Source organism: Mesitornis unicolor, unplaced genomic scaffold, assembly GCF_000695765.1.
Source record: "Mesitornis unicolor isolate BGI_N332 unplaced genomic scaffold, ASM69576v1 scaffold32554, whole genome shotgun sequence".
NCBI classification, from domain to species: Eukaryota; Metazoa; Chordata; class Aves; order Mesitornithiformes; family Mesitornithidae; genus Mesitornis; species Mesitornis unicolor.
This window is the reverse complement of record NW_010179920.1, coordinates 1-17,865: the sequence shown is the minus strand read 5'-3', so window position 1 is coordinate 17,865 and position 17,865 is coordinate 1. Positions and strand designations below refer to the sequence as shown.

The 17,865-nt window shown below is 41.4% G+C and overlaps 1 protein-coding gene across 1 annotated transcript; it reads right to left on the bottom strand.

Annotated features, from left to right (window-relative positions):
• Positions 1-5,267: 5,267 nt before the first annotated feature.
• On the bottom strand, positions 5,268-17,857 carry ERLEC1 (endoplasmic reticulum lectin 1; the record flags this gene model as incomplete). Its single annotated transcript, XM_010182943.1, has 14 exons — positions 5,268-5,544; positions 5,808-5,883; positions 6,080-6,157; positions 6,903-7,027; positions 7,520-7,579; positions 8,223-8,384; positions 8,834-8,963; positions 11,022-11,245; positions 12,847-12,887; positions 14,644-14,707; positions 14,853-14,930; positions 15,807-15,887; positions 17,068-17,172; positions 17,819-17,857. Coding segments are annotated over 14 exons (1,335 nt in total), but the record flags the coding sequence as incomplete, so codon positions are not given.
• Positions 17,858-17,865: the final 8 nt, after the last annotated feature.

Below are 17,865 nucleotides of genomic sequence, written 5' to 3'. Positions count from 1 at the left end.
CAGGAATTGCCTGCAGCCAGGAGTCACGGCTCTGCAGGAGGCAGCGAGCCCCAGGGTTGTTATAAGCAATGTGGATTTTAGGCTGGGACGCAGCTCACAGCTCCCACGTTCTTCCACGACTCTCCCTGTCCTCCTTCCCCTCTTTTACCCGCTCTCCTCGCTACTGCTTCCCCGCCAGTACCTGCAGACGCTGCTGCTGACTTTTATAGCAGGGAGGGCCAGGCCGCCCCTGGGAACTGTCTGCGGAGGGACCTTGCACCGGTTTCCATCATGAGAAACAGAGATGGTGAAATTGGTCAGGTTTTTCTCATCATGCCAGTCCCCTCACCGAGGGGACACTCTAGAGGGAAGTTGCGTGTTGTAATAGCTTGGATGCCGCGATCGGTGTCGTCCCAAGGTATCCGCTGGCTTCGTGCCTACCTGAGCATCGCAGGGAAGGTCTGGAAATGCCAAGCGTGATAAAACTGATTTACTCCCATAAGGTGGCTTGTTGTGGGGTGTGTTTCCTGAGATGGGGAGGTCTTCATGTTGGGCTCTCTTATGTGTGGATGCGAGGTCTCGTGTGCCAGAAGAGCTCCTGCAAAGCAAGCAATCCTACCTTTTGCACTCTTGAACTAGGGGGAGAAAAGTGACACGAGGTTTCCTTGGTGTTTGTAGCGCTGCCTCGAAAGATGCGCTCCTTGTTTGCAGCTGGTTCAATGCAGGATGCCAACAGGAGGGAAGTCAGCAGATTGCACAAGGTGTTGAGCTCTGTCATCTGCTCTGCTTTTTATGCTCTTGGTTTCTTTTTTTTTCCGCTCTTTCGTAACTGCCAGCGACTGGAAACTCTTGCAGCAGCCCAGAGGCTCCCCTGTCCAGTCCAGGGGGGGTGGGAAAACCCCAAGGTTGGTTGTGCTCCCTTTCTAGTCTGACCAGGCACCTTCCTGCCCTGGCAGTTTATGGGAATTGCCCTGAAGTATTCCATTCCTCAGACAGATCCTAACTTGCTTTAGTAGAAGAGACAGGAAATTAAGAGCATTTTGGACATGTCAGGAGAGATCCTTGTTCCTGCTTTCGATGAGAATTGGACCCTGAGGAGTCGTCTTCATCTAGGATACAGCTGTGCTGAAGCTCAGCCAGTAGCTCCCTCTTTGGGAAGGTGGAGCAGCTGTATCCCAGCACAGTGCCCACCAAACCACATCTCTCTGCCTGGCCGTGAAAGCAAATCATGGCTGGAAGTGACAAAGTGAAAAAGCGCATTTTTTTGGTACAAGAGTGGTTATTCTACCAAACGCTGTGCTGGCATTATTCTAACATTTGTTTGATCCAGCACGTGGTCTGTGTCTTCGTTTATTCTCCTTTTTAATTTGAAGGCAATCTCAGATTTTGAGGTTTGTGGAGCAAGAGCAGCACACAAGAAAGATCTGTGTGAATGAGTAGGGAAAGTAAACACAATGCGGCCGAGAGCAGAAACAAGGCAGGGTTATAGCTCCCCACCAGGACTCAAGAGATTTCATTCCCGAAACAGGTTCTTCTAATACAAGAAGAATATATACAAATACAAAACTAAGATATTTATAACCTGACAATGCACTTATCTGCCTCCATGCAGAGAGAGGTAATAATACATGAAATTTCTTTACCACCTGAAAAAATCCTTTCAAGACTGATCGTTTTATTTCACCTCTTCAGCGAAGTGAAACTTCCCAGGGACTATCTCACCTGGCACGTTGAGCTGCTGACTCCTCTCGGCTGTGTCTGTCAGCTGTGCAGATGTCTTACAGAAATATTCTTGCTGCTTTTGATCTGTTCTTGCAGCTAATTAATTATTTGTGAGTTTAAATGACAATTAAAAATGATCTCTAGAATGAATCCCTGTTGTCTGAAGTCTAATGGCTGCTGTATTTGAGCAGTGTCTTTGGGTGGAAATGCAAACAAAGACATAGCAACAATGATGTGACTCTTACCTCCTATGGAAAATTCTGATTTAACTTCCTGATACTCAGGCAGCAGGTCTTGGCGAAGAGCGAGCGCTGCTGTTCTGATCTTACACTGGTTTGGGTTGTGGGGAGGAACCCACAAGTGAGTTCTGAGCACTCCTGTGCAGGTAGGTTGGGAGGTTTAAGTGCTTGTAACCAATGTTTGTTCTTTCTGTGTGGATAAATCCTGTGCTCTGTGATCTAAACCAGCTCATTCTGTGAACTCTCCTCATAGGAGTAACTATCTGTGACAAGTGGCATGTTTCACTTTCTCAAATCTGCATTGATATGAGTCCCTCTGACTAATTGCAGATTATATCAGTACCATTGCTGTACATTTGCTGTTTGCCATTCACGTTATTTTCCACGTTGCTGATTCTTAAATGAGCATGGAGACAGCTGTGCCTCTCAGGCTGAGAAGCAAACCTGCATAATACCTCGGCCATCAATATCTCAGTCATCAATCTAGGCAGGCCAGCACAGAAACCTGCAGCCCTCCAGTCCTGCTTTGGGCTTTCTGCATACCAGAAGGGGCCTGGCTTGCCCCCTTTTTGGTATTGACATGTTCCTGCACCCCAGAGCTTGTCCAGGAGAGGGTCGAAGCAGAAAGTTACTCTCAATTACACATTTCTTTTAGATTCAGATGTGTTAGAACATAAACTTATGTTGGAATTAATTATTTCTAGCAGTATCAACTCATGGTCTGTGGTACTCTTTGGGTTTTTTGCATGCACCTTTCCCAAATCAGCTGTAGTTTGAGGAGACAGGGGAGAGGCCAGAAGGGGAAAGCACATTCTTTATCTTTGGAGATCTGTGTGCTTGTGGATAGCTGGGATGCAAGGCGGGCACATCTGGGAGCATGTTGCTTCCTGTGCAAGGGGAAGTAGAGGCTGAGGAATACAGAGAACCAGGTGCAGTTTTGTGGGTTTGGCAACAGCGTGGTTTGCTCATAAAAAGCAAAAAAGTTGGCATTAGCAGTGCACTGAGGTGTTATGGCTGCTTAGTCAAAGAGGTTGTGCTTTCTCATCACACTGGGGACTTCCCTGCTCTGCAAGGAAGTGGAATTTTTTACATCCTGGAAAATAACTATTTTTGTCTTTTTGTCTGTCCTAATGACCACAACTGAGGGGTTGAGAGTTATGGTTTTCTTCCATTTAATATGACCTAGCCCAAGAGATGCTGAAGTCTGACACCATCCCAAGCCGTGCCTCACGCCTGCGTTCGGTAGCGGGGCACAGTGGCACGTACGTCCACCTCAAACCTGAGGCTCGAGAGCTCGGCCCAGCACTAAGGCTGCGGCTGTGCTGCTTTTGCCAAGAGCAGCTGAAATAAAAATTATCATGAGAGATTGCACAAACCCAATGCTGCCACCTACTGCAGAGCCTTAACGAGAGGATTCATCCAGTGCGTTGCAGACAGCCTAGGGAAGCCATTGTTCTACATGAGTTTATCCTTTTCTCATTGTGTGTTGACTTGGGCTGTGTCTTCACAGGGTAACAGCACAGCTGGAGGAACTGCTGCTGGGTGGGCAATGAGGGGGGAGCCCTGCCGAGAGCTTTGTAGATTGTGCCGCAAGTTGTGTTGCGTGGCCAAAGACAACCTTTGGTCAGTGTGGAGCCCAGATTCATACCAGATGTGCTTAATCAGAAGATTGGTCCAGCTGTACCTGTTCAGGAAAGTAAAAGAGCTTCAGGGAAACTAAGTTAAAGATTTACAGTGTGGAGAATGCTGCTTTTAATGCCTTGTCTTTTCTAAAAGCTACTGGCTAAATACAGGATTAAAACTTAAGTAACTTTTTGCTTATTGATCTAATGCTTCACAACAATACTAATCGGGGGCAGAATCTGTATAGAAGATTCTTTCCCCTTTTTTCAGTTTCCTCTGTCACATTGCTCAGGATCAGGAACAAGGACTTTGATTTTAAATGCTGTATCATCCTGCTGCTGCTGTTTTGGTTTTCTACTCTATGAGACAATAAAATGGGTTCTATTGCAACAGTCCAGCAGTTGAAGGCGGTATTTTGGGTAGTATTCCATGAGTCATATGCCAACTGGTTTCCGTTTCACGTAAGTCACGAATTTCCTATACGTTGCACAATAGCTGTAGGAAAGAGGAAACACAGCGGGCTTACATACATGATCAAGATGCCAAGCGTATGCCGCTGCTACAGACACAAATGCCGCCCAGCCTTTGCCCCTTCCAGTGCACATCATTAGACTCTACACAATGGTCCACTGTGGTGGAACTTACCTCAAGAGCAAGCGTTGAATAAGATTTCTCAGTTGTAAACTTGCTATTTCTGGACTTTTTCTACCCAGGGCCCATGCTGGCACTGTGACTGAAGGACACACGCATACTCTTGTCTGCTATCTGGAGGAACTCAGCCACAAAACAAGTGAGCACCAAAATGGCTTCCTACCAGCCCTACAGTGTTCTCCTGAGGGAAGGAAGTACTTGAGGGTACGGTGAGTGTTGGCTACAAACCAGTGATTTGCAAACTTTTTTCTTACCTATTTGAAAACAATTATTGTAGAATTACAATGGAAATTTACTTGAGATACTGCTGTCAAGTAGTAGTTAAATTATCTTGTAGGAATGTATATTGCCAGCAGGCTAAAACTTCATGTGTTTACACCAAAAATCTTATTTGTGCAGTAGGCATGCTAGCACAAACCAGAGCTCCAGCCCAGCAGTGTCCATGAAGAGGCAGCTGGATGTACTGAAGGATATGGCTCAAACTCACATACACGCGCATGGCTGAACACAGACAAGCCAGGAGTTCAGAGGTATAGCTGATACTGACACCTTTGCCACAAAGAAAACAGATTGTAGATCACTGGTATCATACCTTGGCTTCCTTAGAAACAAACCAGCAAATCTAACTGATGTCAGTAAGAATGTTCAGCAAAATAAATATATTAGGATGAACCCTACAGTATTAATATTTAAACAAGCAAGCAGTCCTGGAAAGCAGCCCAGGCTGGGGGAAGAAATAACAGTCAAAGGGAATGAGGTAAGGTATGAGGAAGAAGGATGGTGATATTATCACAGTTCCAAGCAATCAAACTGCAGTAACATTTGCATTTGGACAATGTAATTTATGTCAGGAGAACATTTTAGTGTTGTAGTGGCTGCTGAAGGCTCCAGAGCAAGAAACGTTGGTTCCACTTTTTCATTGTGGTGGCAGTTGAACTCCTCACTTGGAAGTTGGACCTTGTTTATTTTGCCCTTTTGAAGTTGATAATTTATACCTTAATGATGACGACGATGATCGTAGAACGTGTCATACACAAGTCAAACAGGAAGTGCAAGACAAGATTTTAATCATTAAAAGTTTCTCGATAACCTCTTATATACACATAGTTATACACAGAGTGGTTCATGAGTCCCTCATCTTGGAGAATTCTGCTGGTGAGGCGGTCAGCTGACAGCTTCTCTCTGTCATCTCACAGATGGGGCATCAGCATGGAGAATGCTCATGAGGGTGCTGACAGGCACGGTTTGCTCCATGGCTTCAGCTGGGCACTGACAGGAGCCCGTATTCATCTGCTGTGTCCAGAATTTTACAGATGACTGGAGACTCCACCTTGAACAGCAGAGATTGAAACATTAAACTCTGAAATCATTGATAAACTTAGAAGAGATTGCAGCAGATCCTGAGATTAATGACAACAGACTGCAGTGGTACTCAAGCACCACTTTGTAAACTGTAGTAAGGCTTTTTACTTTGGGGTATGACCTCTGTAGAGTATTAACACTAGAAGGAAGGGGCTGTTTTAAAGGTACAGCTGGAGATGTCAGCTGAAGGCGCCACCTGATCTTAGGGAATTCAAGTCTGTCTTTACATACCCCAAGGATGTATTGGCATGAGTGAGGCTCTAACATGTAGATGGTCACAGCATGAGGGGAATCTGATTCTTTGCATCTGAAAAGGGAAGAGAAGTTTTGCACTGTTTAGCACATAATAAGCACAAAACTAAAACATGTTACTTAGTCTCTATAGCATTTTTACTAAGCTAACAGTCACTGTTTTCTGAGGTATAGGAAGAAGACTGAGGCTTTTACCTCTAAAATAGGAAGCAGAGACACAAAACATCAGTTTACCACAGAAGCTCACTTACTTCAATTTCACAGTCACCTGCCTTGGTTTGTCTGTTAAGTCGCAAACATCTCCATTTCCATAGAAATGAGACACCATCCTGCCACAAAAGATCGGAATGAAAATGTTTGGAAACATTAAACACAATTCTTGAAACACAAGCTAACTTGTGTGATACAGGATCTTGTCATTCTTCAAATTTTTAATACCAATATACAAACCAAAGCAGTAACATGCTGTATTTCAGTTATTGCAGAGGCAAATAGTTATTCACTACTGGAAGATTTTTCTCTACATCATATCCAAAGTACTGAATTACCTTTTCTGATTTTGCATGTTGATTGCAAGGGGGAAGGAATCTATACACCCTGCTCTTGACAGTTAATGGTATCTATTTGTAAATGGAATATTCATACACTGCAGAAGTGGGTGCTGGCATTTCAGAGAATCACAGAATGGTGGGGATTGGAAGTGACCTCTAAAGATCTTTTAGTCCAACCCCCCTGCCAGAGCAGGATCACCTAGACTAGGTCACACAGGAACTCATCCAGGCAGGTTTTGAATGTCTCCAGAGAAGGAGGCTCCACAACCTCTCTGGGCAGCCTGGTCCGGTGCTCTGTCACCCTTACAGTAGAGAGGTTTTTCCTCACGTTTAAGTTGAGCCACCTGTGCTCCTGTTTGTGACCACTGCCCCCTGTACTGTCACTGGGCACAACCGAGAAGAGTCTGGCCCCATCCTCCTGACACCCGCCCTTTATATTTATAAGCATTTATTCATCTCTATTAAGAGCATAAGACAGTTCAGGAGTGGAGCCAGAGCAGTCATCACAGTGACTGTCCTGTACCTCACGGTCTGTGTGCCATCTTCTCTCAGAGAGTAGGTTCTAGCAGCATTCTTCCTGGCCCATTCAATGTGTTCCTCCTTGCTCCAGGTACCCACAACCACAGATGTCTTGCCACTTTCCTTATCCTAAAAAAGGAAAAGCAGATAATTACACCTTGTATTAGATGATCAGCAGCAAGGACATTTTAATGACCTGTAGGATGTTATTTCTAGAGCAAGTCTGCTGCTGTCAACATAACATGTTCTTGTACTGGGAACAAACGATGACTGATCTTGTAACAGGGTCAGAAGTCAAGCTGATAGTCCCTTCAGAGCAGCCACTCAGGCTGTGTGAGTAGATAAAAGTATCTCTGTGACCAGAAAAGCATTCCCACAAAAAACCCCACATTTTTTCAGCTTTGATTATCACTGTGCTCTGCCACAGTACCTACATCCCCCTGCATAAACTTGCAAGCAGCACCTGGAGCATTTCTTTTCTGAAATCCAACTTCTTAAACCCAAGATGTTGATCAGCCAAGAAAAGGATGCTGCTTTTTTCAAGTTGCAGACAGATTCCTTTTTTTTTCCATCCACACCCACAGCCATATCGCAGCAGAGCATAAAACTCTTAAAACATACCTCATGATACTGATGAACGTATTTGCCGTAGCAGAATTCGTATTTCCACCAACCAACACCCTAGGGAGAGGTATAATCTCAGCATTAAAACAAAACCAAACCCCCAAATGAAACAAAATGCCTCAAAACAACCACATCTATTTCCCTCCAGGCCAGAGGCTGTTTTAGCTGTAGAAGTCTATATGTATTAGATATGCTGATTCAAGGGTTGCACTGAAAGAGAATCTCTTATTAGACTAATTGACATAGGGAGATGGAATAAATGAGTTTAAGCAAGGATACTTGGAAGAGCCACATAGGACTAAATTCCTTTAACTGTTTGCATACCTCCTTTTTATCTTTCAAAGAAATACTTTCCATTTTCAAAGACAGGGAAAATTTCAGATGCCTTTTCTCTACTGGATGTTCTCTCCATAAGTTTTATTATAATTTTTTTTCTTGTTGTCATCAACAAAATTAGCACTGAACAATTCTCACAATTTACTTTCATTTCACTGTCTGCTCAAATAAATTGAATTTCAACAGAAAGGTTAAAGATACCTTTCTGGCATAGACTTTGGTATATAAGCCCTATAACATGGCAAGGCAAGGCAATTATTATGTGTGAGAATGCAACTATCAGAGTTCATGGAAAAATTAAACAAATACAGAAACCACTGTGTGCAAATAAGGAGTAGCTATTACACATGGCTTTATTTCTCACCCCGTGGAAGCAGTAGGAACCACTAAGAAATTCTTTTATAAGTTGGTCATCAGTCAGTTTAGAAATGTGGGTTGTTCCCACAGTTAATAGTTGATGGCTTCCAACAGCAACAGGCTTATGAATGGAAGAAAATTTCTCTTCTTTTGTTGAATGCATTTCTTCCTGAAATTAAAGTACACACAAATATATACACAAAATATACACCCATTTAGATTTTTTTATATCCCTTGCAAAGTCTTATAATTATATTAAATTACTTAATACTAAGCAAAGCATGCTGTGGGAAGAAATATGAAAGCATTTTGTCATTGTTTTCCCTGCCTTCAGCATAGCCAAAAAAAAAAAAAAAAAATTGTAAGTGAAAAGCTTAATGCATTTGTAAACTGTAGGCAAAGGCGACAGAAGTTTTAAATTAGTAGCTCAAACTTCTTTTTATTTCCTTCCAAATAAGGTAAGTTACAGATTATTTCAGCAAGTTTAAAGACCATTTTAAAGACTGACATGGTCTCACAAAGTTGGGTAAGAGAACTTACTCCACAGAACTGAAATTTTTATGCATTACAACATGGAAAATAAATATTTTTTCTATTTAAAAACTAAATAAATCCTACCTCTTTAACCCTTCTAAAAGGCATCTTCATCATTTCTTGCTGTTTCTCCAGCTGTTCCAGATTATGGGGTTTAAGTGGGGATCCTGGCAGAGACTGGCAAAAGATGTCATTCACAGGGGAAGCCCTGAACCTGTCCAAACAAGTTAGCAATACATCGCTTGTTACGCCTTGAAGTAAAGACATGCTTTTTTATTGCTGTGAGATTCTGACTGGGCTGGGCCAAAAAGTGTGATTTTTTCCCTCTTACATTTGCGTGACCTCAGCCAAAGCTACACCGTTCTTACAATTGTAAATATGCTTTTTGCTCAGCATTACTCCTAATGCTGTCAGACGCTGGCAATGCAGTCTGACCCCGCTTCATCGAATGAAAAAGCTGCACATTAAAAGGAAAACTGCACTGTACATGTTCCGTGAAGTGCCAAGGCTATACAAAACCCTCTCAGAAGCTAGGCAACAGCAAAGGTTAAACTTGATATAATTAAACTAATATATTCTGATATTATCTGACATGCATGGCTTTTCATACTGCATGTATACCAGTATTCCTTTATCCCTCTCTTCATGAGCTATGTCTGCAAAAAGCAGCTTATTTCAGGAAAGAAAAAGCAAAAACACAGCTTTGTCCTTAGTTCACGCAAATGAAGGCCTCAGTAAAACACCAATGAGCCTTAACAGCCTTTTCACTGCCTTCCTCCCTGTCCCAAATTCCCACCAATTTAAAAAAAAAAAAAAAGAGGCAAAATGTACCCAAAGAAGGATGCCAGCCAGAACTAATGGATATGCTTTTGCTAAGGTAATGCAAGTGCATTATTGATAAGCTGATGGGTGTAGAGGAAAAGAGCTGGTGCCTGAAGTACTGATTGGTGCTGTTTCAGGAAATCATGACAGGAAAAGTGCACTTAAAATGAGGTCTGTTTGTCATTACCTCTGCTGACCCTAGCAGCATTTCCAGCCTGCTGTCTCCACTCATCTTTATTTACTAAGATAACGTAAGTGGAAGAATAAAGATCTTAAATGTTTATTTGAAGTATTTCCTGCTAGTGGCCATGAAGCCTTCCCTTGGAAGGAGGTAGCAGCTCAAGATTTTGTTCTTAGCAAACAATAGAACCATTTGCCTGTGCACTTTCTATTTTTCTACTGATAAAAGAGGCTTAACAGACTTGTACAGTAAACAGATAATAGTGCAACAGATAAGCGCAACAGATAACACAGTATTACCAAACCCATCTACGTGAGAAAATTTATAATTAATATTAAATATTCAACAATAGCATAACTTGTTTACTCCAACAGGCAAATGTTTATAAAATGCAACTGAGGATTTTGTCCTTTAGACTTTGTTGCCTATTTCAGAACAGCAATTAAATACTTGCTTGTTCTGACATCTGTACACATGGGAAATTCAATACTCCTGTCCATTATTTCCCCTTTAATTTGTATGTCACATTCACTTTGCAATTCTGTTTACACTCCTTGAAATGTAAAAAATCTGTACTATTGAGACTAAGGGTATCCCTTATATGCATGGTACAATTCAGGGAGGGTGGGGAAAAAAAAAATCTTAAATTTGATTTTTGGAAAATAACATTGAAATTGTGAATTCGTCATCTAAAAATTACTTATACAGCTGAAGGTAAGGCAATAAAGCAGGACAAAGACAGATGGCAGCTCCTTCAGTTGGAAGCTCTGCTAAAATAAACGTTAAGGTTATGGTTGAAGACCATACTTCTGCTTTCTGAAATTAGAGAAGTTGAAGTCTATGCATATATAGAACGTCCACATGCAATCTGCAGTCTTTGAATACCATGAAGGTGATCCCTCAAGACCTTGAAATCATAAACTAAAATGAGACGAGGGTGTTCTTAATCTGCCTGCAGCCTTAATGCCCTGGTTTGTGTTTCTCGAGAATGGCAGGATTAGAAACCTACCTGTTGAAAATAAAGTTATACTTCCCATCTGCCTCTCATATAGGATCAATCACTAGAGGCTTACAAAATGCAAATATTGTGCAATTTAATGTGAAAACTTAAGATTTGGCAAAACTGCACTTGCCAAAGTAAGTATATACAGGTGTCACAGCTCTGTACCAGAAACCACAGCTGGATATATGTCTTCTTTAAACACACACATGCATGGGAATTAATGAAAATTGGAAGTGATAATGTTAGTCAAAATTTGAGTACCATACCTGTATTTAGGATGGCTGCATAACAGAGGTGTCAATATAACCACTTCATATTCACAGGTTGTAACTTCTGCAACCGAAAGAATCTCATGTTTAGCTTCTGGATGACAGATGTACATCACTGTACTTGATCTGGGTAGGTTTTGTCTCAAGCTGCAAGGTGTGCCGTTTCCCATTTCTACAGGGTAGTATGGGGTCATCTGCCCTTCTATATTTTTTGTAGGTATCTAAGTGAAAAAAAGTAAAAGTTAAGAACCACAGTAAAGCTCCTTCAATTCCTCTGTAACAAAAAATATTATTTTACTGTGCAGAGCCAGCATTACTGGATTGAAAGCAGCCCCTGTGTGGTTACTTGGTGTTTCTGCAACATGCAGACGCATTCTGGTTTATCACCTCCAGCACAGCACTGCACAAATGCACTGAGCCACACGAGCTCTGACTAAAGTTAACAATGTGCACAAAGGAAATCCCACTTTTACACACACTTTAGTAAGCTCTCTTCAGACTTGTTCCTTCATACATTTCATCCAGCTTCCACTTTCACAAATAAATTCCCCAAACTGGTAGAAGTCTCTGCCCTGGCTCCCATCTTGGAAGCAGCTGAAGTTCCTGAGGTCCTAAAGTTCTGGTTTTGTACAAAAGTGCTGACAGAAAGGGTACCAGTGCCTTCCTTTTCCATCTTTCTGAATGAAACAACTGATTTTTCCTTAAAAATTGAAAAATTATGCCTACACTTATTCAAGAAATCTAAATTGAGATAGCTGCTGTTTGCATCCAACTGAAAGGCACCCCAGTAGGAATTAAGATAAATCTCTAACCGCAGTTGTACTTCATTTATTTAAGCACCACCCAGCTGTGTTATGTATCCTTTTCCTTTCACAACTAGACATTGCACACAAATTGCAAATCTAAATTCTTTATGGACTGAAACCAAGACACTGTATGTACATCATAAAGACTGTTAAAAAAAGTCTTCTTAACTTCCTCTGAAATAAAAAAAAAATGACACTACAAAACCTAGTTTTCTTTAATTTCCAAGAGGCATAACTGCCACTGCCATCAGAAGGGGACACATTCTGGCTTGGCTCTGCTACGCCAACTACCTCCAAAATGCTTATCAGGCATGTGTATTTTCTGGGAAAGAAGAACCACTCTGTGCTATGTAAATTTGCATTACAAAGAACATGTAGACAGAAACTTCATTTCAAAATTAAAATGAAAGAAAACTGGAAATAAGGTAGGCGCATGCCTGTCCACAGGCCAAGTCTGCTATTTCTAATTCCCAACTTCAATGTGCTTCAGATACTTCCATTGTTTTGTATAAAGCCAGTAACTCAGAATTTAGTTTTGGGGCCTAAACAAATGGAAAAGTTCTCTAATGAAAAAGTGAAGCACAGTTTTATGGGAGGGGTCATGAAGTCAGCTGAGAAATCTTTTCAGGATTTTGTTAAGCATTTCTCCCTACCCAAAATGCACGCAAATGTCATTAAGGGAATTAGGATCTCTGATCTAGCTGGAAAATTAACTGTCACTAGACCATAACGTGACTTTATGGTTACATGTACTGTCTTCATAGAAGAAGAATATGCAATTAATCTCATTTAAGAGTAGCATAAATGTAATGTAAATAAGTGGAAGGGCAAGAAATCTGACTAGCTAGACTAAATAAGCTTTCTGAGCTGGGACAGGTAACAGTGACAAGAGTGCAGCTCAAGAACAGAGTCTCATTTTCTGATGCTCATTTTGGTAGAGAACTCATTACATAAACTCATATATAAATTGCCTCCACTATTGATGGCAAAAGTTAAAACAGATTGTTTTCACTTGCCTCTTTTGCACTCTCTTTTGGATTTTCCTTCTCTTCTTGATCTAGGGAATAATTAAGAATGAAGTAAGCATAAAGTCTGTGAACTCGAAATAAAATGAAATTAGACACAGAGAAGTTTTCATGTTTTGTGTATTTGCTAGTACTTTGTGTATACACTGCCAAGAGTCAATTTCATGAACTTGCAGGTGCAAAAGAGGAAAGAAAGGAAGTAAACAGTGATCTGGGGTCCAGAGCAAACAACTAAATATGAGTTAGTGTCATCTCAGAAAAATCTTGAGTTTGTAGGACAGGCTAAATCCAGCCCTAGCATGACAGGAAGGCCAAGTCAAGGCAGGAGAACAGGTCACTACTGGTGGTCTGTCACCTAAGCAGAAAGGACAGAGGGTCAATATCCTAAAAGGCTCAGATATAACGACGTGAAGTATCATCACACAAAACTTCAGCATCTAACCTCACAAAAGAATTGTTAAAGTAAACATTTTGGTTTCTGTACAGCAGCATCTAAGGAGAATTAGGAATTCTCTAACAGGATTAACAACAGCACAAACGCTGCAACTCACTAATAAAGAAATGCCAAACAATGCAGTAGGAATTCAAAGGAATGGGGTTAATAGCACAATGTTTTCTCCAAGACTGAGGTGTTCTAGTTAATCACTTTTAGGAAAAGAAAAAATGATGGTGCCCACCTCATACATCCTAGCCTAGAATTAAAAACAAAACAACACACTAGATGATGTTTTTTCTATTGTTTCTACCAACTGTGATGAATGAATGCTTAGTCTGTGGATTTTTAGAGTTCGTTGGATTAATATACTACCAAAGCGTTCACCCAGGAAAGCAGATATTGGCAGGCACAAGCACAGAACTTCCAGCATCTACTATAATTTACAGGCAAAAAATGCAAGTACGCAGAAAATAAGTTACCATAGAATCATAGAATGGTTTGGGTTGGAAGGGTCCTTAAAAGCTCATCCCGTCCAAACCCCTGCCATGGGCAGGGACACCTCCCACCAGACCAGGTTTCCCAAAGCCCTGTCCAACCTGGCCTTGAACACTTCCGGGGAGGCCGCATCCATAAGTTCCCTGGGCAACCTGTGCCAGTGTCTCACCACCCTCACAGTAAAGAATTTATTCCTAATATCCAGTCTAAATCTACCCTCTTCCAGTTTAAAGCCATTCCCTCTTGTCCTATTGCTACTTGCCCTGGTAAAAAGTCCCTCCTCAGCTTTCCTGTAGGCCCCCTTCAGACACTGGAAGGTCGCAATAAGGTCTCCCTGGAGCTTTCTCTTCTCCAGGCTGAACAGCCCCAACTCTCTCAGCCTGTCGTCATAGGGGAGGTGCTCCAGCCCTCTGATTTAGTCTAAACTGCAGTTTGAGTTTGGGGCTCAGCTACCCAATTTCCACCAAAGTCCCACTTGAGGCACTTCAGTATTTCTGAAGGTCTGCACCAGAATCCCCCTTCCCCCCAAAAAAAGTGGCCAGAGGCTATATTAAAGTCTGGTCTGTCATATATTGGTTACCTTTCTTATATTATGTATTTTCTTTCCTTGATACTAAGTATTGCAGATTAGTTAATCTAATCAATTAGACAGCATGGCAAAACTGACAGGATGGATGTGATGTGAGGTGCTAAAAGGAATTAATTGAAAACAGTACGTTTTGTAAAAATTGAGTAATCTACAGAATTCTATTCTATTGCACTGGGAATCAGTTTGCTACAGCATATTTCTCAGACAGTAATAATTAAAACCCAAACAATTAATTAGCATCAGCAAAATAAAATAATCTAATACAAACCTGGTTCCGATAATGGGCTCTTGATCATCATATTTCCCAGATAGTATTCTTGGATGTTTATCTTCTACAAGCAAAAAGTTAAAACCAATTCCAGTGACTATTTTCCATACTTTTTCAAGTGTACAGGAATTCAAGTCTTCCAAAGGAGTTAAGCATGAACATGCCAGTGGAAAAGGGGGCTGGAGACTACTAAATTGTAAGCGGCCTACCTGTCCCGTTTCCTTCTCCTCGTGATACTGACGGATGTGTTTTCCATGGCAGACCTCATAAGTCCAGTAAGATTCAATCTTAAAAAAAATATATCTATAAATAATTTTTTAAAAGTACTTTTGTTTAAATACATTACCCCCCCAAAGAATTCCCCCAGAATTTCTGCTTTTGTGGCAGTGAAACACAGCCCAAGCAGGTGGGCTTGGGCACCCTCAAAAACAATAGCTCTGTGAATGGTCTCAGTGTTCCCCGAGCATTTTGATAATGTACCAAATAAACACAACAAGCAAAGTTTCCTTAAATTTCATACAGATAAAACAAAGTGGTGAGGAGGGGAGGATAAGTGAGATATAAAGACTAAAACTGCTCCCAGACCACTGGGGCTAAGCTGTAGGGACTGGTTTTGGCAACTGCTGTAGATATGGGCTGTTAACCCACTATGCTTGACCTCAAGGACTTCCTTCCTCAAGGACTTGTGTGGGATGTTGGGTGGGTATAAAATTTGGCCAGTTTTACTGTCTCTGGTTCTCAGAACCAGCTTGTTTGGTATTGGGCTTGCTCCTGCAATGCAAAAGGTAAGTCTTTGAATTGAGATGACAGCTGATGAAAAACTGGAAAACTTTCAGAACTTCTAGAAGCAGGTCTGGTTTGGTCTTCTAACACTTCCTGAGAAATGCTTTCCATTAGACCCTCACACATTATGGCCTGACTCCAGGAAGTATATATTTTAAACCCACATTTTTAATTGCTACTACAGCAACCCATTTTATTTGAATACTGAGATGTTCAGTTACATAAGATGTTATCAGCAATATTAAGACATAGTCATGTAGTTGTAGAGAACTTGTTTTGGATTGAATTAGAACCTGAAGTCTGAGACATTTATCCAGTTTACTACACTAAACTGTAAACTTTTGATTAGCATTTAAATTACCAACATGGAAGTAACGTACCCTATACGAACAGCTGCTTTGCTTAAAAAGTGGTTCCAGCAATTCTTCTGGAGTAGGGCCTTTATAGTCCTTTTCTTCTTCCTAGAAAAAAAAAGGATATTTCATTGCATTAAAATAAAAACTAGTTTGGTTAGTTAATATTCATTTGCAATAATAATAAAAAAACTTATTGAAAATTAGAAGATACAAAGCCTCATTAAATCCTGCCCTGAAGGAACTGTGTGGTGATTAGAAGAAAAGGATAATTTAGTTTAGTAAGAAGGGGCAAATAAAAGTCACAAATAAAGCGGTCAAACCAGAGAAGTTTTGTGGCTTAAAAAATACACGTGGCAAAAGAGTAGGAGCTCTCCACCTGCTCATATCCAGAGTGGGAGCTTGGGGTGTGAACAGAAAAGCAGCACCAGCAATCTTTTCACTTGTTAGTCAGTGCTGATGCCATGCTGATGCACTATAATTGGGACATCACCCAGCTTCTACGTACTTAAAAAAAAGGAATTGAAAAAGCATATGTAATACTGTGCAAGTTCATTTCTGCATAATTTTTGCTCTATAAATGCACATGCTATTGAAGAGATTTCCACACAAATTTCTTCAGTACTGAACATTTCTCACCTACATTCTGTACTGTCAAGCACTTCAAGGAGGTCCCTACTACGGAAGTGCAGCCTCTCTGTGCAAGTTGCCATTGTATGAAAAAATGAACCATTGGAAGAACAAATGACCAATGAGAAACCTCACCAAAGGCCTCCTCAATCTACCTTCTCTTGTACAAACAAATGTATTTATATACTTTTTAATAAAATTTTAAGCTTTACATTGTGCATTCAGATTTCCAATTGCGGAAGAGATGACTGAGAACAACTTGTATTACTAGCAGTGAAAGCACTACTGGGGCTAATATTTTCAGATATAGCAATCATGACAGCAGTGTTAACACCCTTTATAGTTGTTTATTGGCCTACAATTTGACAATGTTACTTAAAAGACCAGAATTTCCCAGTGACAGACCTAGCAATAAACAGACCATTAGAACAACCACTTGTTGCCAAATAAGACCTTTTGTTCAGACTGGCCCCACTTAGTATAGAGCTAGTATGGAATACAAAGTGGAGGCAGCTACCATAAACTGTGAAGCGTTCTGTAAATGAGATTCCATTTACAGGGAAGACAAAAAAAGTGTCTTCATTTTGAAAAAAAGTAAAAGAAAAGATACTGCAAAGACTTGTCAAAAGTTTATAATTACAAAAAAGACTGAACTTACCTCATTGCCACTTGCCATCAGTGGAAGTATACATTTATACTTTTCTTTATCCACAGTGGTCATTATAATGTAGTTATCCTCTTTGTACAGGACACCAGTTGTAGGCTAAGAAAGCAACCAACCCATTGATTAGCCAGGTGGAGTTTGTTTTTTTTAATGTTACTTAGTAGAAATATTCCTGAATTCATGAGCGGTACAGTTAATTTATAGAGCAGGTGGTCCAGGGTTTATCTTGGATCTTTATATCACAAAACTGGGCTCTGGCATTTATCTTGTACCTCTGGCCACATTCCTACTCCCCTCCACACTCATCTGCCTCCTGCTCACACACTTCTAGTTCTTGTGAAAGACCTTTATTAAAGAAACAGCCGCCCAGCCATCACGTCTTGCAGCCAGCCATTCCCACGTTGATTTTCGGGACAGACTTCCCTGGGATTTTCCCAGCTGCCAGACTCACACCATGGCCTAAACCTCACCCTCGGGCCCGGTGTTGCGTGTAGGCACTTACTGCCAAACCCCAGAGTGACTTTGTAGCCACACCCCTGTGCTGAGAACACCCCAAACTGAAAGACCCTTTCTGTGGGGTGGGGGCTTCAAAGATAACCGCCAAGCGCGAGGAAGCTGCGGCCGTTGGGCCGGACTCCTGCCGCCTGAGCGACCCTTTACCCTTCCAGCTCCTCGGGTAAGGGAGAAGGAGTGAGCGACCCCTCAGCACCCTCTGCACATACACACCCTCTGCCCCAGTACCGACCAGGCTGAACTCGGTGCCGGGCCAGTTCACCCTGAAGGGAATGTCGT